This window comes from Thermobia domestica, chromosome 1 (assembly GCF_964235325.1).
Source record: "Thermobia domestica chromosome 1, izTheDome1.hap1.1, whole genome shotgun sequence".
Lineage (NCBI taxonomy): Eukaryota > Metazoa > Arthropoda > Insecta > Zygentoma > Lepismatidae > Thermobia > Thermobia domestica.
The window spans coordinates 379,066,954-379,093,079 of record NC_137454.1 but is presented as its reverse complement, the minus strand read 5'-3'; the positions used below and the strand labels follow the sequence as shown (position 1 = coordinate 379,093,079).

General features: G+C 36.8%; 1 protein-coding gene across 17 annotated transcripts in view; it reads right to left on the bottom strand.

Moving 5' to 3' along the window:
• Positions 1-26,126, bottom strand: part of LOC145664570 (uncharacterized) — a 341,481-nt gene that overhangs the window by 201,840 nt on the left and 113,515 nt on the right. The window contains exon 2 of one of the 17 annotated variants that reach the window (XM_081731435.1): positions 19,136-19,706. The exons of the other annotated variants lie outside the window; for them this stretch is intronic. Coding sequence (XP_081587561.1) covers positions 19,669-19,706 — 38 coding nt within the window. The 3' untranslated portion in view covers positions 19,136-19,668. Of the gene's footprint in view, positions 1-19,135; positions 19,707-26,126 lie in introns of those variants that run through there. 17 annotated transcript variants of the gene reach the window in all.

Below are 26,126 nucleotides of genomic sequence, written 5' to 3'. Positions count from 1 at the left end.
AAACTTCAAATATATGAATCTATGCCAAGTATTAGCGTTTAGATAGAGCAAATAGTTGAAATTACCTATGGAAAAGGACGAATTGGTAGCACGATCGTAATGAAAAATCATCTTTACCGTATAACATGTTCAGTTTGCGTAAGAAAACAAATAGCTCAGTTAAAGCAATGAGTCAGTATACCGAAGGTAGCTGGTTCGAACCCCCACAGAGGTGCAACTGTCATTTCTTTTACTGTGGTTATTTTATTTATTTTTTATGTGGGAAAGAATCAAATTGTAACATGTGTGTAAAACTCATGACAATACCAAAAAACAAAAAATGTTGTCGCACTTGCATTAGTGTCCCTAATTTTTGTTTGCAAACAGTTTCGTAATTATTTTCCCTGTGCTCACTGCTCACAATATGCTCGCTGGTGTATAACGAATGCTTTCCAGTAAACGTTAATTCTAATTTGGAGATTTTTATAAAGTTTCACAATGTTTATCATTAAATAATCTTCTATCTACTTGTTTGGACATTTTGATAACAGATTTCCCTATTAAATGTTTAATTTTCCCTAGATGTTTCATTACGGAAAAGTTTTACAATGTATTTGTTTTAAATTGAAATTGTTTTGAATTTACCCCATGAGGTAAGTAGCCCGAAGGAGGAGAACTGAAGTAGCTGATATTCTACGTAAAAGCAACCTATTGTAGAATGATGATGCTTCTTACCTTCAGCACATAATCTTTACATTAGAGAGTCAGAGAGAAAAAATCCTGTTTTTTCCTCTCCTATGACCACCCATCTTAAACCACCTCTACATACCATGGTTCGTCTTACACAATTTCGGTGCTCCAAAGACATTCATATAATAATAATAGTAATAATAATAATAATAATAATAATAATAATAATAATAATAATAATAATAATAATAATAATCCTGAATATGCCATACAGTGGCGCGATTGGACGTTAAAAGTGGGGGGGCAAGACATGATCTGAATATTTGTATATCACTGTTAGTTTCCCTGGTTGTTTCCAACACTTTGTTTGACGAAAGGTTGTATAACTAATAGGATACTATCTTTTTCAGTTAAAATACCGTATATCGTATTTTTATATTTTATTAAATAAATTGACAAGAGCAACAGAAGTAGGCACTAGCCCTTTGTACTCTTAAACAACAAAGGTGTAAGAAGAGATTTGATTACTTGCTCATGAACATCTTAAAATTCTGGGGGTCGCGGTGGCTCAGTGGTAGATCGTTCACCTCTGGTGCATGGGGTTCCTGGTCCAAACCCTGCTCCCGCCAAGTGGATCTTGTGGCGGACAAACACCTTGTGCGTAGGTTTTCTCGGGTTCTCCCGTTTCCTCCCACTTTCTTCATTCCACCATTTCATTTACAGTATTTCTCATCTTCACCGTCTCCTTTAGCCTAGCCGGCATAAGCGTGGGACATAAAACTCAAAACTTTCATTTCATTTCTTTCTCTTAACATTCTGTCTAGAAAATTGTGTAATCAGATTATTTAATAACAAATTTACAAAACAAATGAATAGAAAGGATAATATTAATCATAGTAATGAATAATGAGGTATGCTATGTAGAAGTAATATTGAAACTGGGGATTAATGAACAACTTAATTTTTAATTCCACATATGCTTTTAAATGAATGTTATTACTCTTGGAAAATCAAAGCCAGTAAATACAACAAACATTTGCTACGAGATTTAAAGCAATACATGTATTTGCTTGTGCAGCTTCTCGAAACATGTTCGTTGCCATTAGGTGCAGTTTTAACTCACTTGGAATACATCAAAACACAACCACACTTAGAATCATTTCACACTCCAGTTATACAAAATAATTCTAAAACCTAGAATTATGTTGAATTTACTAAATCTAATTGTGTATAAACTCGTACACCCCTAAACACACCACTTCACTCGTATATTACACTACAAAACAATGGAAAAGGTAGAAGTTGTTTCTTATTACGCTCTTTTTAATCAATATTCCTTACTTTAGAAAGGAGAAAAGACATTTTAGGAACTGTCAGTTTTTGTGCAATTAAAGATTTCCTTGTGAAATACTTTTTTTTTTTTTTTTTGCAAATGTTCTCTCAATTAGTTTCAAAGCGGCTGACTAACATATCGAGCCGTTGTAAGAAGGTTGTATAGAAGCAAAACCTTCTAAAGTCGTTTTTGAATTTTGGCTGGGAACGAAGAAAAAGTTACGCCCTCATGTTTTCAGAATTTCTTAACAACTTTTTTGTTTAGTTGTTGATTTCACTCATTTGTATTATTGATCACTAAACAAAAAAAATGTTCAACAATTCTGAAGCATAAGGGCGTCACTTCTTCGTTTCCTGACAAAATTGAATAATGGATTTATCAGGCTTTGCTTCTATACCACTGAATTGAAAGTATGCTGGAATTATTGTGCTTCAATAGGTTAATTTTGGGGATGTTTTCCGTGGCAATTAAAACGCAATTCCTGTTGCTTTCTTAACTTCACGGGGAAACAACCAATATATACTCACGCAATGACAAATATTATATGGCACCATTTTTTCTATGAGACAGTAATACATACAAAAACTTTACATTTCCAAATGAAACTATATACATTAATGGGTTACTTCAAAAAAGTGTGGGGGCAAATGCCCCCTTTGCCCTCCTAATGCCGCCCATGATACCATATTTACCTAATGTAGTGACCTTAGACATCTTACTTTAAAATGCTTTCTTTTGTAATAATTTGAGCAACCATGTGGGAGGCGGCACGACGGTTTTTTGCCCCTCTCATTTCAGTCTCCTCCCAACAGACAAGGACAACGTTACTGAAAAACAGGGACAGCGTTACGTAATTTCTGATAAGCAGGCAGACAAAATGAATAAGAAAATATATTTATATCACCCTCTCCCCGTTCATGATTGGAATATCACGTAGCATTTTTAACTCTACTGAAGATAACCCTGTGCGGTTAGGGGTAAGTAACTAAAGAGATACCTAATACATAGCTCCCCTTGATTGTAACATTACCGCTTCTTTATTTGTTCGAGGGAGCTCCTACACAACCAAGGGCGACAAAAAGAATAGGAAAAGTGTCTATTGATTCTAGTGGCTGATCCAGCGCGGATTCCTGAGTGGGGGAGAAGCGGTGAAGTGAAGGATTCTTTTGTTGATATGAAGCTGTCACAAATTACCACTTAACTAAACTAAACGTAATGGTGTGGTTAACCGGAATCCAGTCAGTTCAAATTGATGTAAAAGTTTAATTTTTTACTTCATATTAAAGTTTTGGTTTCAAATGAGAATTTCAGTCCGAGTGGCCAATGATCAAATCTTGGGGGGATTTTCGGTGTAGAGGCTATGACCCCCATATGGGAAAAGGCAAAAATATTAAAATTCTTAAAACTTTCGAAGTTTTCGTCTATTTTAAAGGAACTTTTGGCTTCATATTCAAGTGTTTGTTCCAAATGACAATTCCAGTCCGAGTAGACAATGATCAATTCTCGGGGGACTTTGCAATGTAGGAAAAATAATGACGTCTATATCGTGATCCTGTTGGTGACATCACGAGTCATGACGTGAATATAGCACAAAATAAACGCTAAATGCTGTCGGCTCTCGTAGCTGAGTGAGCTAGCGCAGCATGCTAGTAAGGAAGATTGGTTTTGGCGTGGGTTCAAATCCTTCCTAGGGACAATTATTTTTATTATTTTTAAAAAAAGTTTATAACACTTCTTTCGTTAAAAAAAAAGATTTAAAATAATATTCAAAAAGTGATTTAACAATTATTTTTTTAAAATTTTCGTTAAAATAAGTTTGCCCTTGTACTATACAGATCCATAGCGAAGTTAGTAATAAAAATAGTAGTAGTAGAAACGGGTTACAATGCAATTCAGCATTCATTTGTTTCCGTGCGATGTTGCCAAACGTAACTCGGTTACAATGCTTTCTGGCTAGGCCTTAGTGTGTTTCGAAAATATGCTTGTGTTCGGGATGAAGTTCCAAGGTTCAGCATTGACTATAAGTTTTTGCTATTAATATCCCTTCTAACAATATTGGCAGTGGACAAAAGTTGGACCGTGTTGAAGCTTTTTGCTCCTAATTTAGTTATTTTACTTTATTATTTAACGAATATATTGAAAATATATTTGTCAGCAAGCACGTATGCAGGAATTTATTTCGGGAGGGGTCCAAAGTTATCTGGGGGACCGACTTCAATATTAGGATAAATTATAATATTTTTAAAAAAAAATAACCCCCAAAATTAGGTTAAATTTACAGAAAAGTTGGGATTTCAGAGGGGGTCTGGACCCCCTGAACCCACCCCTAAATGCGTCCTTGTTTTTCAGTAATGTTTACTCATTTTGAAACCCTCAGAAACTTCGAATATATAAAGGAAAACGAGTTATTTTCGATAAAGTATCACTTCAAGGAGACGCGATATTTTTTATTGCACATGGTGGTACCCCAACTTAACAAGGGCAAGAATTCCTTTACTTTGGTTCTCTGCAATTGCGCTGTATCGAAAGGTTAGGTCTGTAATATATACTCCTAAGAACAAACGTGTTTGCCAGAGAACCGTGATACTGAACAGAGCTCCACAGAAATGCATGCTGAACTTTCGTTATAGCTACCCTTTGGTGTTTTTTGCCCTCAAGGTCAATCGAGTGATGATTCAGTTCAGTCCCTGTTCTTAAGCTGTGTTGGTATTACTTCGAATAGTTTTGACGTGTGTTTTCCAACCACCATATGAACAGACAATCAGGGCAAATCATAGCATACAATACATTTAAGCAAGTATATTTGTCGCGAAATTATTTCACACATTACCCAAAGACACTTAATATATGAATCCATACATTTATTTATATAGGTAAAGCAAAGAGTGGAAATTACCTATCGAAAGAATAAATCAACAGCACGATCATAATGAAAAGCATGCCTCGTAATATAACAGACTTCTTTCGCGTAAGAAATCGAAACTCAGTTGGTCAGAGCAACTAGTCTGTACGAATTAGGTTGTTAGTTGGAGCCTAATACGAGTAAGAGTTTTTTTTTACTATTGTTTTTCTCTTTTTTTATGTGAGGAAAAATCAAATTGTAACATCGCGATATCAAATGTATTCGGTTAGGTAACTTTGTCTTAGCTAAACTTTAAATATCAGTAACCGTCGAAATTATTTTACTAACCCATCAGTTACTGAACATTTCAAACACCAGTCGCATAACATGAAGGTTAACCTCACGTCCGCAGCCCTTAGTTATGCGTCCATACATTCATGGCCGGACCTTGGGCGGGACAAGAGTCAGAGGGACGCCAAAACGAGCCTCAAAAAGTAAATTTTATAATGTGTTTCCTACTGGCTTTTTTGGTTTATATTCTTGTAAAGTAGCGGCAATTACATAATCTTTTCCCATTTCACCATGGAAGAAGAGTTTCATAGCACTAACGGGACTGTATCGACAAATGGAGAGATGGCATGTAGAATAAAGAGTGGAGGGGGAGTAAGTATTGTTTGTTTCTTTGCTTGAGTTTAGCGTTCCACAGTTATGCCTTAATGGCCAAAGGAAATGTGGATACTGATTATAGTGAAATCCGAACCACGTTTATCGTTCAACAGTAACCCACCGGGAATTGGACCCGGGACCACAGAAGGCAGGCGTGCTAGCCACTAGACCAAGCTGGGGGGGGGGCGTTGTTCGTATTGTTTATAGCAGGCCATATTTTTTGTGAAGTTTTCCTAGGTAATGAATGTCTTTTTGAAAAAATTGGTTTAAACTATTAAAAACACTAGGATAAAATGTAAAATATAGGCTAATACTAGGGGGGAGGGCGCCATAAAGTCACTTTGCCCAGGTGAAAAATTGGCCTGGTCTGTCCCTGCGTACTTTCTATATATTTTTTGACTTTGCAGCTTGTGCGGTCCCCACGCCACAGGGTTGTGGGGCGCTATTTACGCCAATGCTTCGAACGTAATTCAATGACTGTTTCAGAAATTCTACCATCAGCGTGGAAACGGGAATATATATTTTTCTAATAGTCCCATAGAACTTTCACCCAGAACACCAGATGCAATATTTCAGAATGGGCTCTGGCTAAGTATAAGGAGGATCTGATATTTCCTAAGTAAGTTCCTTTCAGAAAGTTTGATATTTCTTTAACGAAGTTGTAAATAAACATACTCATCGTTATTAGTCCGACAACAAACCATCCTGGACAAATCCCTCTAGAGCAACGATCGGCCAAAGTTTATTCTGGCTAATTTTATAAGCGACTCAAGGGTGAAACACTTGTTAACGAAAGCAATGCTGTGCATACACTGCCATGCTTCTGACAAAATATAAAGTGTTTTATAATCTTTAGACACTTTTCCTATTCTTTTTGTCACCCTTGGTTGTGTAGGGAGCCTTCGAACAAATAAAGAAGCTGTAATATTACAGCCAAAGGGCGCTATAAATATGTTACGTATTTCTTTTGTTAACTAATCATAACCGCCTAGAGTCATCTTCGGTAGAATAAAAAAATGCTACGTGATATTCCACTCACGGAGGAAAGGGTGCTCTAAATATATTTCTTATTCATTTTGTCTGCCCTGCTTGTCAGAAATTAAATACTTTCTTTTGGGAGGGTGCTGAAAATAGAGGGGCAAAATAACACGTCGTGCTCCTCCTACAGTTTAAATTTTGTTACGTGATTGCTAAAATTATTACTAAAGAAAGCACTTTAAACTAAGATGTCTAAGGTTACTACATTATGTAAGGGTGGCATATTCAGGAATAATAATAATAATAATAATAATAATAATAATAATAATAATAATAATAATTATTATTATTATTATTATTATTATTATTATTATTATTATTATTATTATTATTATTATTATTATTATTATTATTATTATTATTATATGAATATCTTTGGAGAGACGAAATTATGTGACACGAATCATTACATGTAGAGCTTTAAGATGAGTGGTCAAAGGGGAGGGAAAAAATAGGATTTTTCTCTCTGACTCTCTAATGTAAAGATTATGTGCTGAAGGTAAGAAGCGTCATCAATCTAAAATTGGTTGCTTTTACGTAAGATATCAGCTACTTCAGTTCTCCTCTTCCGGGCTACTTACCTCGTGGGGTAAATTCAAAACAATTTCAATTCAAGACAAATACACTGTAAAACTTTTCCGTAATGAAACATCTACTGAAAATTAAACATTTAATAGGGAAATCTGGTATCAAAGTGTCCAAAAAAAGTATTATAGATAGAAGACTATTTAATGATAAACATTGTGAAACTTTATAAAAATCTCCAAATTAGAATTAGCTTTTACTGGGAAACATTCAGTATGCACCAGCGAGGATATTGTGAGCAGTGAGCACAGGGAAAATAATTACGTAACTGTTTACAAACAAAATTAGGAACACTAATGCAAGTGCGACAACATTTTTTTCTTTTTCTTTTTTTTGGTATCGTCATGAGTTTTACACATATGTTACAATTTGATTCTTTTCCACATAAAAAATAAATAAAATAACCACAGTAATAAAAATGACAGGTGCACCTCTGTGGGGGTTCGAACGAGCTACCTTCGGCATACAGACTCGTTGCTTTAACTAACTGAGCTATTTGTTTTCTTACGCAAATTGAACATGTTATACGGTAAATATGATTTTTCATTACGATCGTGCTACCAATTCGTCCTTTTCCATAGGCAATTTCCACTATATGCTCTATCTATACGTTAATACTTAGTATAGATTCATATATTTGGAGTTTGCAGATAATGCACGTAATAAGACATATTAGAAATGTTTTGTTAAAGGTTTCGTTTGTAGAATTAATCCACATTTCTCTCAATGACATAGATGTCGCTGCTTCGTGTTGAACTGCAGAATTCCCTCGCGTTCTTGAAAATTTCCCACTTTAGCAGAGTTGGTAATTCCCGTAATTTCAGTCGATTTAATGTTTTTCGCTTCTAATTTATTTATTTTAAGCTAATATCTAACACAAATATTTAAAACGGGCTTGTTATTAACGTTTCCTGCTGGGGAAACTTTCCGAAATTTCGAACATATAAAGAAAACGGAGATATTTTCAAAAAACTTCAAAATAAAGAGACGCGTCATTTATTTTGCTCATGGTAGTACCTACAAAGAGATAAAAATGATAAAATTATTTCTAACAGAAACTATGCTTCAAATTACAAAAATATGAATATGTAGCTATTATTCACACAGAAAGTGTTTACTTTTATATACAACTAGTTTTAAGTGTGCTTACTCTATGAAAATCATCCTGCCACCATCAATTATGCTCCGTCGGATTAATAATACGTATTTTGATCTATATCACCTGACATCGCAATTTCCAATGGACAAACTTTGTTACAACAGTCAAGGGGTCCAATCCATTTCTCCCAGAAGATTTCCCACAAGCTCTGAGGAGAATATTGCACACTTCTGGTCATTCAAACTTGGCTGGAAAGGAAAAAAAAACTAAGTCCGAAGAAAAATACCCTACGGCCTTACGTCCCTCACATATGTGCTTACAGGGAAATCTGAATTCCGTTCATTCTACTACAGAAAAACATGGCCTTTTGGAGCAGAGATATTGACTATATGGACGTTGCAGCCAGATAAATACTTCATATACGAAAAGGTCATAAAATATGACAAAAAAGCAAAAAGAATCAAAATTTGGGTTATTGGTTGATACAGAATCCATGCTTGTACGAGGTGTAAATAAGCAAAGTAATAGATTACACAGATATACAAATGTGTATGTAAGAAATTCTTAGTTTAGAAAATATAACTTTAGTTTGAAAAAAATAACGAAATTAATTTTAAGAATGTTTTTCACGAAAAAAATGATTTCAGGTATAATTTTTTACTGTCAATAACTTTGTTATCTTATACTGTTTTCATTCTACAGATTTTACTATTATTCTGTCAGTTTGATTGAGATTTAGCAATAAATGATTGCAATGTTGTTTGAGAAATAAATATTTTAAAATCTATAATTTTGTCGCTACTAAGTTTAAATATGGGTGACAAAAAGTGATATCACATGCTTTCCTTTTATATATTCTACATCATTTATTTTTAAATGATACGAAGAGGCATCAAAAAGTTCTAGCAATCACCTAGAATAAATATGTCCTTGATAACTCTGACACTATGATAACATTTATTCCTCTCTACGTGGTCACCGTGTCTAGCGACACATTTCTGCCAGGGGTTCTTCACTTTCCGTTAGTCTATTTTGTATAGATCTGCAATGTGGCTTTGAAACCACAGTTCAGCCTCAGAAATAACGTCGTCACTATTGTCAAAATGCCATCCTCTGAGTGAATGCTTCATTTCTTGGAAGAGAAAGTAACTTGGTGCTATATCCGGTGAATTTGGAGTAGGGCAATATTTCATGTCTTATTCCACTGCCTTTATCATGGATGCATGGGCGTAATGAGCTGGTGCATTGTCTACCAACAGCAGCACTTTTTAAAATCAATTCACAACGTTTCTTCTTCAGTTTCTCTCGTAACTTAGCCAGGACACAGAAATAATAGGTACTGGTAATAGTTTACTAAGTGATAGCTAATCTTTTTTGGTTGCCCTTTCACAGTCACAGAAAACGGAAAGCATCACTTTGGAGCCAGACGTCTGCACTCGTGATATTTTAGGGTTGAGGAGGAAGGGTATTTCCATTGTTTGTTCATTTCCTTTGTTTCTGGGTCATAAATGTAAAAGCAACTTTCATCTATTGTCACTAGTCTCCCAAACAAGTTCACTTTATCCATCTCACAGGGATGAAACATTTCTCTTGCAGCGTCCTCGTGATTTCTCTTCTTGAAAGGTGTGAGCAGTGGTGATAACCACCGGGCTGACAGTTTCTGAAGACGCAGGTGGTTATGAAGAATATTCTTGGCAGACTAACAACTCATACCTGTTGCACACATAACACTTTCAATGGTTATCCTTGTGCCTTCCATTATAGTCTTCTCAATTTTCTCCGTCAAGGTGATCTCATTAGTGAAATATGTTCTTCCAGATCTAAAGGCGTCCGCAGTGTCATGTGTCACTTTTGGAATTGCCCTTTCCAGTTGGATACCATCTCACAGTAGGGGCTTCCATCCTCATAGACTTAATTCATTATTTTGTAGATCTGATATGCTGATTTGCCCTAAAGCTAAAGAACTTAATGACGATCTGTGGCTCAAGCTTGTGATTCATAGCACCTTCCGTGATTTCCCTACCAAAAAGATAAAAAGAATGGTTGTTACTACTCACGAATTTGCTTCGTTAACATAGAAACACCTAACTATAAAATGCATGCTACTAGTTTGCCACTTTCTAGGTAATTGCAAGACCATATTGATAGGTCTATCTCCTCGCAAAGATTTGGTTAGTAGTTTTGGCGATACGTGTGAACAATATCCTAGTATACGTGCTCCAGCTTCGCTCGTACAGCACTAGGCAATGATTGACGCTCTACCTGCCTTCACCTTATCCGTCAGCACAAATATGTAGTGGTCGGTTCGATTGCATTATCTCGACTTCGTTTTTGCCTTAAACAGAATGGGATCCACAACGTGGAAGACGACGAAATCAATCTGAACGTAAGATAGAAAAACGAGCTTAATCAACGAGTTTAATACGATACCGAGTTAAGTCTATGACCGCTAGAACGTGTTAGCTTCATACTTTATACAAATACCCTCGGAGCATAAAGAGGCGATCTCGCAGCTGCGCCTCAGTACTGATGCCATCTCGTGATATCTCACACCTTTCCCGTAAAAGGCAATCATTACGGCAGGAAAATCAGCAGGTCACATAAAAGGCCCCATCACGACGAAATTAAAATACCGCTAATTTTACAGTAATTATGTGATACCTTCAAATAGATAAAAGACAATCCAAACGTGGAACAACAGCTCGCAAAGCAATATTATTTTACATGAGATACTTTTATCACGACTCACTTACCTGCTTACTATTTCCAGACATTTAGATAATTGACATTTATTATCGCGTTTCTAAATGACGCCAAACGGAATGCTACTAGATGACCTGTGATAACGGTACCTCATACAAAATACTATTGTCTAGCGCACTCGTATTCAACATTTCGATAACCTTTTACCTATTTAAAGGATATCCCATAATTACTGTAAAATTAGAAGTATTTTAATTTCACATTGATTAGGCCTCTTAATCTTTCACCATACGAACAATATACCATTGTAGAGAAATGGATTTCATGTGTTCTTGGTTCCCTTACCTAACAATGTATATGTTCCTTGTGTCACTTTGGTGTCCGCTTATGTTCTGCTCATCTGGAAGCGTTACTTTTCTCATTCAAACACACGTGTTGATGAGGGAATTCCCCTTTTTGAAAAAGAAATATGAATGCTTGAGAATAGCTTTCTTTACGCTGCAAGCTGATGTTGCTTTCTGGCTTCTTCTTGTGATTCTTTCTGTACGAACATCACTATCAGCTTTTTTTGAGAATTTTCGTTGTGGAAATAATACCTTTGCGGCCAAAAGCCCTCGTACCGTGTGCAGTGGTGGATGTAGAAGGTAAAAACTGGTAGGAGGCAGCCAAAACCCAGACTGTGGATAGTTTACTGCCAAAACCCAGTATATAATAAGTTTACTGTAAATTTTCAAAAATATATCAAGAATAGCTTCAATTATTTTTGTCACTCAAGAAACTGGGGAGCCTGAGCTCCCCTGCCCCGGACTAGATCCGCCACTGGGTGTGTGAATTTGTTTCTACTTTTTTTTTACACATAATTGTGATTAAAATAGAGCCTGGGGAAGGATAAAGACATGTTTTAGAAAATATTGAAATATGGTGCTGAAGTTTATGAGCATAGAAAACGTCTGAAGTACGGGCAATAGCCGTCACCACATGCGCTATCATTTAAAAAAATCTCCATGCAGTTGTTACAAGTATAACAACTTTAGGTAAGAAGGTTTTCGCTGCAGTTACAATAAAAATTAAGATTTTTTTTTATATTTTTAAGAAATAAATACATAAATGAATATGTAGCAAAAATAACTGAATAAATTATGTTTGAAGTTTAAATTTATGTCCAATTATTTTCAGATTTTGTGGTGAACAAACACCGTGCTCGTGGGTTATCTCGGGATTCTCCCGTTTCCTCCCACTTTCTTCATTCCACCATTTCACTCATCTCTCATTATCACCGTCTCCTTTAGCCTAATCGGCATAACCGTGGGACGTAAAACTCAAAGATTTCATTTCATTTCACTTTTATTCTCAGATTGAGGGAATTGTCGTATCGCGTGTGAATTTGATGCAAACAGCGTGTGTGATTGAGTGTGGGTGTTTTACCAGTGTGGAGACCAAACGGTTGGAGTTATTCGAAAAGTTGCACCATTATATTTTGAAAACTACCTATTTTGAACACTTTACTTTCTTCCAATTTTGCCATATTATTACTCATAATGGACTTGACCTATATGGCTCCGAACTTTTGATACATCCAGTATTATCATCTGAAGTACAACCATCGTAACATGTTAATTGCAAATTATCAATTCTGGTAATAATAAAGAAAAGAGTGAGATCCGTGGTTCAATCCCAGCCCTCACACTTTGTTTTGAATAAAAACGGTGTACGTGACTTTGCTTGGTCTTCTCCTCTATCCTCCCAGACCTTCATTCCATTTGTTATTATCCATCTTATCATAGTTATTTCCCTTGGTCTCGTGGCATAAATGTGGGACATGAAAGTGAAAAAATAAAGACTTTTTGTCTTAAATAATGATGATATCTTTGATGTGGGAAGTCTGAACAAAAAGACAATACAGTAGAGCGTCGATTATCCGAAGTAATTGGGGGACATGGGTGTTCGGAAAACTGGTTTGTTCGGATAATCGAACTGTACATGTTTATTTGCCAAAAAGAAGTACTGTACAGTAAATTTATTCATAAAAACAGGCATCTCTTTAAGTATTACAAAGTAACGTACAAAGGCAACTTTAGTAGGAATATATAGTATGTGGTACATTTTTTTTTAACTGCAGTATTCCCATTGCAAATGTATAGTGAGGTTACAATTGGTGTCCGTGAGAAACAATGTACACTATGGCTACATAAGGGATACAAATTTGTGATTCAGCAGACAAATAAAAATGAGACTCCTTAAGCTCTTCCAATTGAGCCACGAGCGTCAAGGGTAGCACAAAAACAAAGATTCGCAACTGAAAACAAATAACCAAAAATATTGTTGCGTCCTGCCATCTGTACTACGTATCGCTAGAAGCTTTTAATTTAAAGGTATTTTATTTGATATACCATTGCAAACATCACGAAAAAAAATGTTGGATTTTATTTTGCGTTTTAAAATTTTCACGTGACCCGGAAGTGCCTCACGACGGCAAATAATACTCTCCATTCAATGCCACTTGAGAGCTCTCCATTCGATACCACTTAGAGGGACCGCAGTGGCTAAGTGGTAGAGAGTTCACCTTTGGTGCATGGTGTCCTTGGTTCGATCCCAACTCGTATCAAGTGAGCTTTGTGGTGGATAAGCACTGTGTGCGTGGGTTTTCTCATGCTCTCCTGTTTGCTCCCTTTTCCTTCATTCCACAATTTCATTCATTTTTCATCTTCACCGTCTCCTTTAGCCTAGCCGGCATAATCGTGGAACGTAAAACTTAAAGATTTTATTTAATTTCAGTTTCGATGCCGTTTAGCACCTTTGGCATGAGAGACTGGTTCGATTCCCGTCGAGAGCTCATGTGACTGGCATTCCACGTTAACTAGTAGGTGCAGGTCTCATATAGTCTCGCTGTTGAAAAGAACGCTAAATATAAATCAAATCAAATTTAATCGATGCCATCTCGTTATCCTCATTTTGTATAATATTTTTATATTCAGTCGTTTGTGATTTATAAGCGTTATAAGCTTTATCTGACTGTGCAAGAACTATCACTTAAATGGAGGCCGTTTCGTTAAAATGAAGGTACCATTCGAAAATAAAGTCCTATAGAAGTATATTTTTTGCAGTGCTTTCAATATTATAGCAAATCATACCTTTGTAATAAAATTTTAGAGTTATTTCCAGTGTCCCATGACCGAAAAAGCTGTACGTTAAATGATATTGTTCATTTAATGCGCCCTATTACGTTTGTTTCCCTCTCTCATATCTTGTTTATTTTTTTATCTTCAGACGTGTGTGATTTATAAGCACTGGATATTTCACATACTCTCTCTCTCTCTCTTTCAATAAACTCAACAACAAAAAATCAAAAGGCCAACACTCTACCGAACAATTCAAGTGCAATTCGTTAGATGTGTACCGCTATGATTGTGGTATTAAACATGGGGAACATCGCGAACAGCGACCAGAAGGCATTAGTTGTCAGCAACAAGGAAATAAGTCTTTGTCCCGTTCGAGAATTGTGAACCCTTAGTCAGGACAGTGCAGGAAGTCGAAGAAACATGCATAATGCCTCTTCGCCGCATTAGACAACATTACCAGTATTCGCGGCGTTTTAACGGAGTCGCATCTGATGGGGCTGCGAGTGTCGTTGGTATAAAAGCGTCTCACTCTTAGATTGCAGTACAGTGTAAGCGCTATTGCCACATTTCTTCCGCCGTATGTTTTCTTCTGGGTCAATCCATGCGAAGTAGTCCAGATGTGGTTGCTCGATCATTTCCGAAAATTATATATATATATAAAAAAAGAGTGATATGAACCTTGTGTATGAGAAGGTCAATAACATCATTCACGTTGTCGTATGTACAAGTGTTCCTGAATGCCGGCCATCTTTGTTGTTGACAGAGTGCCAATGTTTTCATTTGCGAGCGTTAACGAAAACTACAGTTGCTCAGGATGTACGAATCAGACGAACACCAAACAAAAACGAATGTTTAGAGCAGAGACTCAGGTACACGAAGAATATAAACTCTTGCGTCTAAATAAATATGCAGGGTTGAAAAATAATACATGAAATCACCAGAAAAAATAAGCAAATTAACCCTTTTAAACGGGTTGTATTTTGGAATGCCATATAGTAGAGTTGTTTCATAAGTTATGTGCTGAATATTATTACATGTAAAGAATCTGTAGAAATATCCACAGCTATGATACGGCTGACATGTAGATTTATGGGGGTTCGAAATTTGAAGTTCGTGATTTTTATGCCATTTCTGGTGCGTAATATTTCGGGAGGGTAAAGTGCTAAAAATTGCTGCTTATGCCACTAAGTAATTCTGTATGTGAATAAACTATTGCAAAAAAATCATGACTGGTATTACATGGAGAATTTTTTTTTTTTTTAATGCTCAGATCTGAGCAAAAACATGGAGAAAAAAGTGGGGACATGGTAAAAACGCAAAGAAAGCACCTGCGTGACGATGGTCGTAGCCTGAAAAAAAATTTAAATGTTGGGTTAGCTCCCCCTTCATCCAGAACACACATCGGCGAACTGGACCGCGGTATTAATGCACTTAATGTATCAGCAAAGTGATATTGAAATCCAATCCAGTTACGGGAGTCAATATGTTCACAAGGTTGCGTTATGTATGATCAACTAGCCTTTGGCTATCTGGGAACTTCGCCCCCCTAGACCCCCGTGTTAGCACAGCCTAGGGCTTGGAACTTATAAAACCTACAATTCTGCAAAATCTCAAGTTTCTTTTCGTATTTCAATTATCTAAAATATAAGATTTTGCATCACAAGAAAACACCCATTTAAATAGCATGGGAACTACTTCGTCCCCCCAATAGGTACCTTAAAAACTAAATACAATCGCTTTTGGCAATTTTACTGTGAGTTAGCTCCGGAAGTCTACAATCATGCCAAATTTTATCATTCTAATCCTGCGGGAAGTTCCTAAACAATTGGTGGTGTAGTTGTCCCTTATAAATAACATTGGAAGTACCATTTAGTTCCCCATAAAACCTCTTTACGATTGAAAATCGTTATCTTTTAAGTAACGCTAACAGAAACATACAAGCATGCCGAATTTCAAGTTTTTTATTCCAATTCCAAGTACCTAAAATATGAGATTATAAGTCTCAAAAAGGTACATTTAAAACAAATAGAGAATTTCAACATTCTCCTTTTAGACCCCTTAAAAATTAAAAATATTAACTGTTGGCAATTGTCCTGTGAGTTAGTACTTGAAAGCTACAATCATGCTAAATTTCGTCAACCGGAAGTATCGTTTTATTTTTTGTCAGTTCATGTAGTTTTATATTTAGTTAGAATAGATATAAAGCAACTTTGTGAATATATTACCTTCAGTAACTTGGATTGGATTTCGGTTTGGGTACAACACCTCGCGGCGACAACCTCGCGGACCAAAACCTCGCCTGGCCAAAACCTCGCCTCCCAAAACCTCGCGGGACAAAATCTCGCCGGGCCAAAACCCCGCCTGGCCAAAACATCGTCGCCCAAAACGTCGCGGGCCAAAATCTCGCGGGGCCAAAACCTCGCCTGGCCAAAACTTTGCGAGCCAAAATCTCGCCGGGCGAAAACCTGGCCTTGCCAAAACCTCGCGCCCCAAAATATTGCCATACCCAAAATCTCGCCTGACCAAAATATAAATGTTCCAACAGATGATAAGGATGACGGTATAAAAGACGCTGTTTCAGAAAAAGTATCACGGGTATTTGACCAAGTCCCGCGAAACCATATGAAAATTCTATTTCTGTATTAGAGGATTTCAATGTGAAGATAGGGCGACAGGATGTTTTTAAACTGGTTATAAGGAAAGGAGGAAAGTAATGACAACTAACGGGGTTAGTTTCGTGAACTTTGGAACATCCAAAAACTTAAAATTTCAAAAAAAATCTAATAATTTTTATGAAAGTATGAAATAATATATGAGTTTTTACGACGTCCCTTGATTATGTCCTGTAGGTTAAAGGAGACGTAGATGACCAGGATGAAGGAAATGATCGAATAAAGAAAATGGGATGAAACGGGAATAACTCGAGAAAGCCCACGCACACGATGTTTTGTATCTTCTTCTTCTTCTTCTTCTTCTTCTTATTATTATTATTATTATTATTATTATTATTATTATTATTATTATTATTTGTAATGTGGAATTGCATATTAAGAAACTCATTGGGTAAATTTTAAAGAAAAGTTTCATTCGCGACGAGGTTTTAGCCACGTGATGTTTTGGTGGCGAGGTTTTGGCCCGGCGAGATTTTGGGCGGCGAGGTTTTGGCCCGGCGAGATTTTGTCCCGCGAGGTTTTGGGCGGCGAGGTTTTGGCCACGCAAGGTTTTGTCCCGGCGAGATTTTGTCCCGCGAGGTTTTGGCCGGCGAGATTTTTGGCGGCGATGTTTCGGCCGCGAGATTTTGTCCGTATCCCTTGGATTTCAATATCACTTTGCTGATACATTAAGTGAATTAATAGCGTGGTCCAGTTCTACGATGGGTGTCTTGGGTGCAAGGGAGCTAACCCCCTTACCATATAGTCGTGGCAAAGATCATGCAGCTAGAAAGATGGAACAATCGCCACTCGGAAACTCTTGCACAACTGAACACAAACAAAAGCGGACCTAATTGCTGCACCATGCGTAGTTTTTGAGATCTAGCATGAAACATATCCCAACATTTAAATTTTTCCGGGCTACGACCATCGTCACGCAGGTGCTTTCTTCGCATTTTTACCATGTCCTCATTTTTTTCTCCATATGATATGAGCCATGATTTTTTTTTTTTTTTTTTGGAATAGTATATTCACATACAGAATTACTTTGTGGCATAAGCAGCAATTTCTAGCACTTTGCCCTCCTGAGATATTACGCCCCAAAAATGGTATCAAAATCACGAACTTCAACTTTCGGACCCCCCATAAATCAACGTACCTGTAGTATCATAGCTGAAGGATATTTCTGCTGACTCTTTACGTGCAATAATATTCACCACAAAACTTATGAAATTACTCTACTATATGCCATTCCAAAATACAATCCTTTTAAAAGTGTAATTTTGTCTACTTTTTCTTGGGATTTCATGTACTGGTTTTCAACCCTGGATATTTATTTAGACGCAAAAGTTTATATTCTTCGTGTACCTGAGCCTCTGCTCTAAACATTCTTCTTTGTTTGGTGTTCGTCTGATTCATACATCCTGAGCAACTATAGGTTTCGTTAACGCTTGCAAATGCTAAAATTGGAACTCCACCGACAACAAAGATGACCGCCATTCAGTAACATTTGTACATATGACAATGGGAATGATATTATTGACCTTCCCATGCACACGGTTCATCACATTCAAATTTTTATAATTTTCGTAGATGGTCGAGCAACCATTTTCACAATTTTTGGAGCACTTCATCCGTTTAAAAACAAATGTATTTTTTAAGTTCTAGTGAATCGATGGGAATTTGGGTTACAGTATATCGCAATAAGTTATTACTTTAATCTAGCCAATAACATAGAAAAACCATTCACTACCATCAAAATATATATTAGATAGATAGATAGATAGATATAAACGTTTCAAACACAAGATTAACTTATAATTGATGATTGTTTCTAATACTGCCTTCCATTCTTCATTTCCTCTACTTCAAAGTACCTTGTTACAACATCTTAGTAGTTCGTAGTACGAGAGATGATAACAATGTAAGATTACAAAACCAGCATTAAAACGTTTATATATATTATTTCATACAACCAATACAACCAACACATAGTACAGGTAAATTAGGTGTTTTTCCGACATGTTCTCCACATCGGTTGACACTTGCATAGTGGGATGAGTTTGAAGATGCCCTCCTGATAAAAATCCTTTGTTGTGTGTTCAGCCACTTTGTCACGAAGTTTCACGTCCTCGTGTAAAGGGAAGAGACGGTCCGCTAAGAACGGGAACAGTTGAAAGTTGCTAGGATCAAGGTCCGTGCTGTAGGGAGGTTGGTCGATGATGTCCCAGCGAAACTGCTTCAACATGGTACTGGGTCGGCCAGTGCACTTCTCGTCCGTGACACTTTCTCTACCAACCGCAAACTTTCGAAACCATTCTGCAAAATACTGACGAAACATTACAGTTTCTCCGTAAACCTCTATCAGCTGCCGGTGAATTTTAGCCGGTGTTTCACTCACAGAAATCGAATAACTGAGCGGATTTCTTCACGAGACTAGTTTTCCAAACGGGTAGCCATTTGTATTTATCTACACCTAACGCCATAGGTAGTGGGTGATTGAAAGTCCGCGCAGTAGCAAATTCAATGTATTAAAAGTACGGCACCCTCCTCATTCCTCTAAAACAGACGAAAGTCCAGGAATACTAGTCTTGTTACCTTAGTTTCTGATTCTCCCTCGTATTCAGCAAATCATCAGTAAGGGGACAACATCAAAGCAAATCATCAGAACAAGATAGTTCGATTGTCGATGTAAAACTAAAATACAGTTGCAAAGTGTTCGACCTGACATTTAAGCCAAGAGATCTATAAATTGCAATTTCAGTAAGAAGACCACCTTTGGTTTCTAAAGAAGGCTGAAGCTTGAGAACGTTGCCGCTTTTTATATTAATATTTGCCGAAGGTCGGGCTAAAAGAGAGGAGAACGCGGGGACGTTGTTACCTCACTTTCAAAAATATATATGGTGCCCCTCACTTTCTAAAACAATACTATGGGCAAAGATAGGCATGGGGACGACGTGACGTCATGCATCCCTCAACCTTCTCAGATCCACTTTTACTCCTGCCAAAGAGAAGAAAAATTGAAGGACGGACATATTCGTGCTATGGAACTTCATATACTTAGTATACATGGTAACTAATATCATACCTTCTGTGTCTTTAAAGTATCACAAATGAAATAACAAATGTTTATTTACATGAAAGGTAAAAATAATTGCCAATATTAATAATTTAATGTAAGTTTTCATTATCACAAGGTATACCATAATTCCTTATTTAGTTAATATTGTGTTGATATTTAGCAATAGTGACACGCAGAGCTACAACTTTGAGGTAGAAACCAAGCCACTCTCACGAAAGACTACAAGCAGTGGCGGCGATGGAACTTTTAAAATGGGGGGGCAAGACATGATCTGAATATTTGTATATCAATGTTAATATACAAGTTTCCCTGGTTACTTCTAACATTTTGTTTGATGAAAAGTTGTATAACTAATAGGATATTACGTAGGCAGGTCAAGAAAGACTTGGACTGATTTTTTTCCCGGCAGTTCTGTTAACGCTGGAGCTTCATAGTTTGGCATACAAGTAGGGTGGGTCTTGCTGTGCATATATATAAAATGTTGTTAAGGAATCATTGCATGTTTGGTAACCACGACTTTTTATTGCAGGTGATGTTCTGCGCCGCCTCTAGAAGTCGCCTGTAGAAGAAATGGAGTCATTATGAGATGAACAATTTGCAGCTATACGGTTCTGCTATCGCCTGGGGAAAAGTGCAACAGAAATTCTAGGAATGTTGAGAGCAGCCTACAAAGATGACGCTCTGCCACGAAGTACCGTGTTCTGGTGGTTCAAAGAGTTTAAAGAGGGCCGAATGACAATCACGAAAACTGGTGGACTAGGTGTATCAGCGTCAGCTGTTACTGAGGTGAACATTAACACGGCAGCAGTCATTGTTAGAGAAGATCGCCGCATCAGTATCGACGATCTGGCAGCCGCACTACACATATCTCATGGCAGTGCCTTCACAATTTTGCATGACCACCTCCACATAAGCCGAGTGTGTGCTCGATGGATTCCGCGACTCCTGACACCAGAGCAGAAGGCCGTTCGAGTGGAGACTTGCAGGGAGCTGTTGCAAATGTTTGAGGATGGTGGAGACGCCTATATGGAGTCAATTGTCACCGTGCGACTTTTTTCTATTCCCTACCCTAAAATCCAGACTGCGTGGACGCCGCTTCTCCGATAATTCCGAGATTCTGAAGGCATCGGAGGCGGTTTTGAAGGACCTCTCAAAGAATGGCCTGCGACAGTGTTTGAGGACTGGAAGACTCGAATGATAAAGTGCATTCAAATGGGCGGGGACTACTTAGAAAAGGATCATGTGCCTGTTGTTGAGTAATAATAAATTGCCTAGAAAAAAAATCAGTCCAAGTCTTTCTTGACTAGCCCTCGTATCTTTCTCACTTAAAATACTGTATATCGTATTTCAAATTTTATTAGGTAAATTGACAAGAGCAACGCAAGTAGGTACTAACCCTTTGTACTCTTAAACGAAGATGTAAGATTTGATTCTTTTCTCATGAACATCTTAAATTCTGTCTGGAAAATTGTGTGATAAAATTATTTAGTAACAAATTTACAAAACATATAAATAGAAAGGAACATATTAATCACGGTAATGAATAATGAGGCTTGTTTTGCAGAAGTTATATTGAAAGTGGAGGTAAGAACCATGATCCTAGGATAAATAGGGAAGATGTAGATGCTTGACTGAAAACCTATAATGTACCTTTGATAAACCCGAAATTTAAAAGGGGGAATGAATAACTTATATTTTTAACCCTTTAAACGTAACGGTGTTATTCTGTTTTCGCTGGCTTTCTGCATGTGCCTATTGCTGCTGTGTGTCCTGAATACCCCATAGACATATTTTCGTAATTTTCTCTCCACTCAATTGCAAAGAAACCGATAAAAGGTTAATTCCATGCATGCTATTATATATATGTTATTACTCTTAGAAAGACAGTAAATACCACAAGTATATGCTACGACATTTAAAGAAATTCGGAAACATGTTCGTTCTCGTAGCCCTCTAAACACACCACTTCGATCGTTTGTTACACTGCAAAACAATGGAAAAGGTAGTAGTTTCTTTTTACTCTCTTTTTAATTAATATTCCTTACTGAGTTCCTTCTTGGCTAAGCAGTTAGCGTACATGCCTTTGGCGCGGGAGACCCGGGTTCGATTCCCGGCGGAAGATCATTGGATTCCGCGTTAATCAGTAGGTCTACATCTCCTATAGCTTTGCTGCTGAACAGAATGTTAAACTAAAAAGAAAATCAAATCAAAATGTCCCTTCCTATTAGAAAGAAGGAAAGACATTTTACGAACTGTTAATTTTTGTGCAATTAAAGAATGACTTGTGAAAGTTTTTTTTTTTTTTTTTTTTTTTTTTTTTTTGCGAAATGTTATCTCAATTAGTTTCAAAGCGGCTGATTAACTCATATTGGACTTATATCGAGCTCTTGTAAGAAGAAATGAAAGTATGCTCAAAATGCGCTCCAATAGGTAAATTTTGGACCAATTTTTGTGGCAATTAAAACGCAATTCTTCTAACTTTCTGAACTCCACGGGAAGACAACCAATATGTACTCACGCAACGACAAATATTATTAAGACTACGGCACCATTTTTTCTAAATACATACAAAAACTTTACATTTCCAAATGAAACCATATACATGAATAGGCCATTTCAGAAAAGTGGGGGCAACTGCCCCCCTTTGCCCCCCCCTAATTGCCGCCCATGACTACAAGGAATTCAACACCAGATTGCACGCACCTACCAACTATAGCACAGAAAATATTTATTGTGTTTATATGCAAGTGTGAAACCATTCTAACTATTAACTCAATGGCCTATGCAACCCGGAGGTTCAATGCCGCGTTCACAAAAGCTCTCTACTGACTTCTATACTTAGCCAATTCGATCCAGTTTCTATTTTGTATTCCTATTTCTGCGAGATCCATCTTAATATTGTTCTCATATCTACATCTAGGTCTTCCTAAAGGTCGTTTTCCGATTGATCTTCCAGTTAAGACTTTGAAATCGTTTCTGCTTTCTTCCATTCTGGCTACATGACCAGCCCACCTGAGCCTCCTAGATTTGATGACCCTAACAATGTTCGTTATACCGTATAAATTACGTAGTTCCTCGTTATGAAGTTTCCGCCATTCCGCATTCCCGTCCCACTTGGGTCCGAATATTCGTCTCAATATCTTGTTCCCAATTACTTTCGTCTATGTTCTTCCCTCAGAGTAAGCGGCCACGTTTCGTAAACATACAGAACACCAGGCATGATTGTCGTTTTATATATTTTAAGCTTCAAATTCCTCAATATCATTCTCTTTAAAAGAAAATAGCGTCCTGTTTGAATAACAAATATCTTTTCTCACAAGATGGTAGAACGAAAACAGTTATAATGCACAGTTAAAAGTGGTGTTTAAGTTATGCCTATAGCTTAACGTTAATTACCAGAATAACAAGATAAAATATCTTCAGTAAAGTATATATCTGACACATCACACAAGATATATTATGTATTTCTTATTTGCTAATTACTTCAAAATAGCCTGTCTTCGTTTAATGAAATATTATTCATATCACTTGATAATTTCATTAAAGGTTCAGAAAATATCGTATTCTTTTTTTGGGGGGTTTTCTTTAGCGTGTTCTTAATTTAATGTTTGAAGACAGGTTTTGATAGGTTCGATGAATGGTGTTGAACACTGTTGCCACACTTGGTACAACTGTACCAAATTCAGCCCTTTTTGCCATTCATCGGCCTGTTGGTACCACGCTGGCATTTTCAGTCCGTTTTGTGAAAAAGTTGGTACAATTCTACCCAATTCTGCGCCATTTAACAAATACTTGTCACAATTTCAAAAGTGTCAGTAAGACTTTTCCTACATCTCACGTTACTCATACTGTGTGTTGGACTCTTAAAATGCTGTTGAACATTCATTCAGTAACGTTGCACCGCATACCACTACGAACATCGTGTGGAAGATTCGTAATTCGAACTATACCGGGAAACGAATGATGCTAGATAGGCGTGTGGTGGAAATTTTAGCTTGAAATCTTAAAAATAGAAAAAAGAAAAGAAATAAAGAAAAGAAAGCGTTGAATCAAGTGTTGGAAATTCTGAAAAAGACAAGCGTGTGTTCAAGTAAGTCTACAATTTATGTGTCGTTGCAAAGATTCTACACCAAAAAATAATAGCAACGAAAAAAAAATACATTGACGTAGTTACCGGCTTACCGGGATAAGTTGTTTACTAGTGACGCCATATTGACGAAGATAGAGACTTTCCTGATTTGGATTCGTGGAAGAGGGGGGGTTCTAGAACTTTACCTCTTTCAGTTTCGTGTTATAGAGCAATGCATTACACTGGTATAAAATAATAAATTCAGCCCTTTTTGTTTCAATTTGGTATTATTTTTCAGCCCACTCCGGAGCTAGCACTGTGGCAACAATGGTGTTTAATTCGTATAAGACCTTCACGTATGTTTATAAATCTGTACCAACGTTCTCCACAAACGTCAGAGAATTTGAAATATTACTGTGAACACGTGAAATTGAATTATACTGAATTACATTCTACAAGAAGAATTAAGATCGAAACAATTTTCAGAACTCTAAATAAAAGTTGCTAATTGAAAATGTGTGCCTATGAAACTTACGTATCAAAGTTTCAGTTAGGATATAATGCAGAAGTACCAACACATTTAAAGCGAAATATTATTACTAGACTGGAGTGCAAAACGTAAGGAAAAAATATATAAAGTAAAATAAAATATTGCGTAGTTGATGGAAACGATTGAGAGTCCGACAGTATGTTGCCAGACCTTTCACACTTGCATACAGGTAAAGATGTTCCATAGAATGGAGTTGCCGAGACCCTAGCGCCGACTGTGTCTCTTTGCTCTTAGCATTTGAATAAAAGAGACGAAACAGTCTGTGTATATGTCAGTCAAAGATAGGTTAAGATGCATTGTGTTTGTGTTATTCAGAACAACATGGCCTGGACACAACAATTGGATGAATTCTGATGAGGAACAAACGTCAGGAAAATGGAAGCAGAATGAAGTAAGACGAATATCGCCCAGGATTTTCTTATTGCTCACAGCGTTATTTCCGAACCACAGGTAATGCTATGGCAAGGAAAAGGTTGTTGTCCACCACCATCAAGTACAGCAGATGACGACTGCTACAATGTGAAGTAAACAAGAAGGTCTAACATCAAACAGCGGATATACACTCCATGTCACCAAGTTTCACGCTTCATCGTGGCTCGTCGACTGCATGGATCCGTCTCTCTGAATGTTTTCCATTTTATCATTCAGAAGAATATTTTTAGAACGTTCGAGAAGAATATTTTTAGAACCCAACACCATAAACGTGTTTTACTGTTATTGGTTTTATTTTGTAATTAGTTAATACTTACAGTAGTACATATTGTCATGATAACACAATTATAGTACAACTTCAATATACGACAAATGTCTCAACTCGAAAGACTGTCAATGATTGTTTTGCTTCCAGAAAGCATTATTCAACTCACTTTTAAGGTTTAATTCTTTATCGACATGTTTTATAACGAATAACTGAGTTTTAGGTTACTTTATGTAATCAAAAAACTGAATGATACATAATTCTATTGGTCTCCGATGTTAACACTTGTTAAAATATTTGCAAGGTAGTTATTAAAACGGTTAACAAAGGATAATCCCAGTGTTATATGAAAAGCACCAGTAGCATGTGAATTCCAATTTGATGAACGGTATCAAGTAGCTTTAGCAGAGGTGAACGTTCAGATTATTTACAAACATAACAGTAGTTTAAATTTTTCGTAATTAAGGTACGATGTAACCCCAACGGAACAACATGAGCAATAATACACATGCGATGGAGAAGAGTACTTAAGTTCCCGATTATTTAATGTCCATATTACTCGACGGTCAAATGGTAAGCCAACAAATCAAAGTGAGTCAACAAATTAAACACGACTGTCACTGTGCTAGAGTTCAGGATCAAGGGGGGAAAAGTACGTAGTGAATAGAAGTGTACATAAATAATGACATGATTTGCAGATGTATGTTTCTTTTCATAGCGACAAACTTAATTGATTAACCGCAAGGATGGGAATGTAATCCCAGAATTAACATAATCGTCATCTTCATAGGTATTGTGTCAGTATTGGCAGGCCATTTGCCGCAACTAAGGAGCTTCCATACCACGGTCTACAGCTAATCTTTTTGTATTCACGCACGATGTTTTTATGTTTTGATATCGTCTATCATTTGAAGCCTCATACTTCCCCTTCCGTCTTTTCCTGCTACCATAGCCTCCAGCACGTACCTGATGATACAATTCCTTCTTAGACAATATCCTAACCAGTTTGTCTTCCTCTTTTCA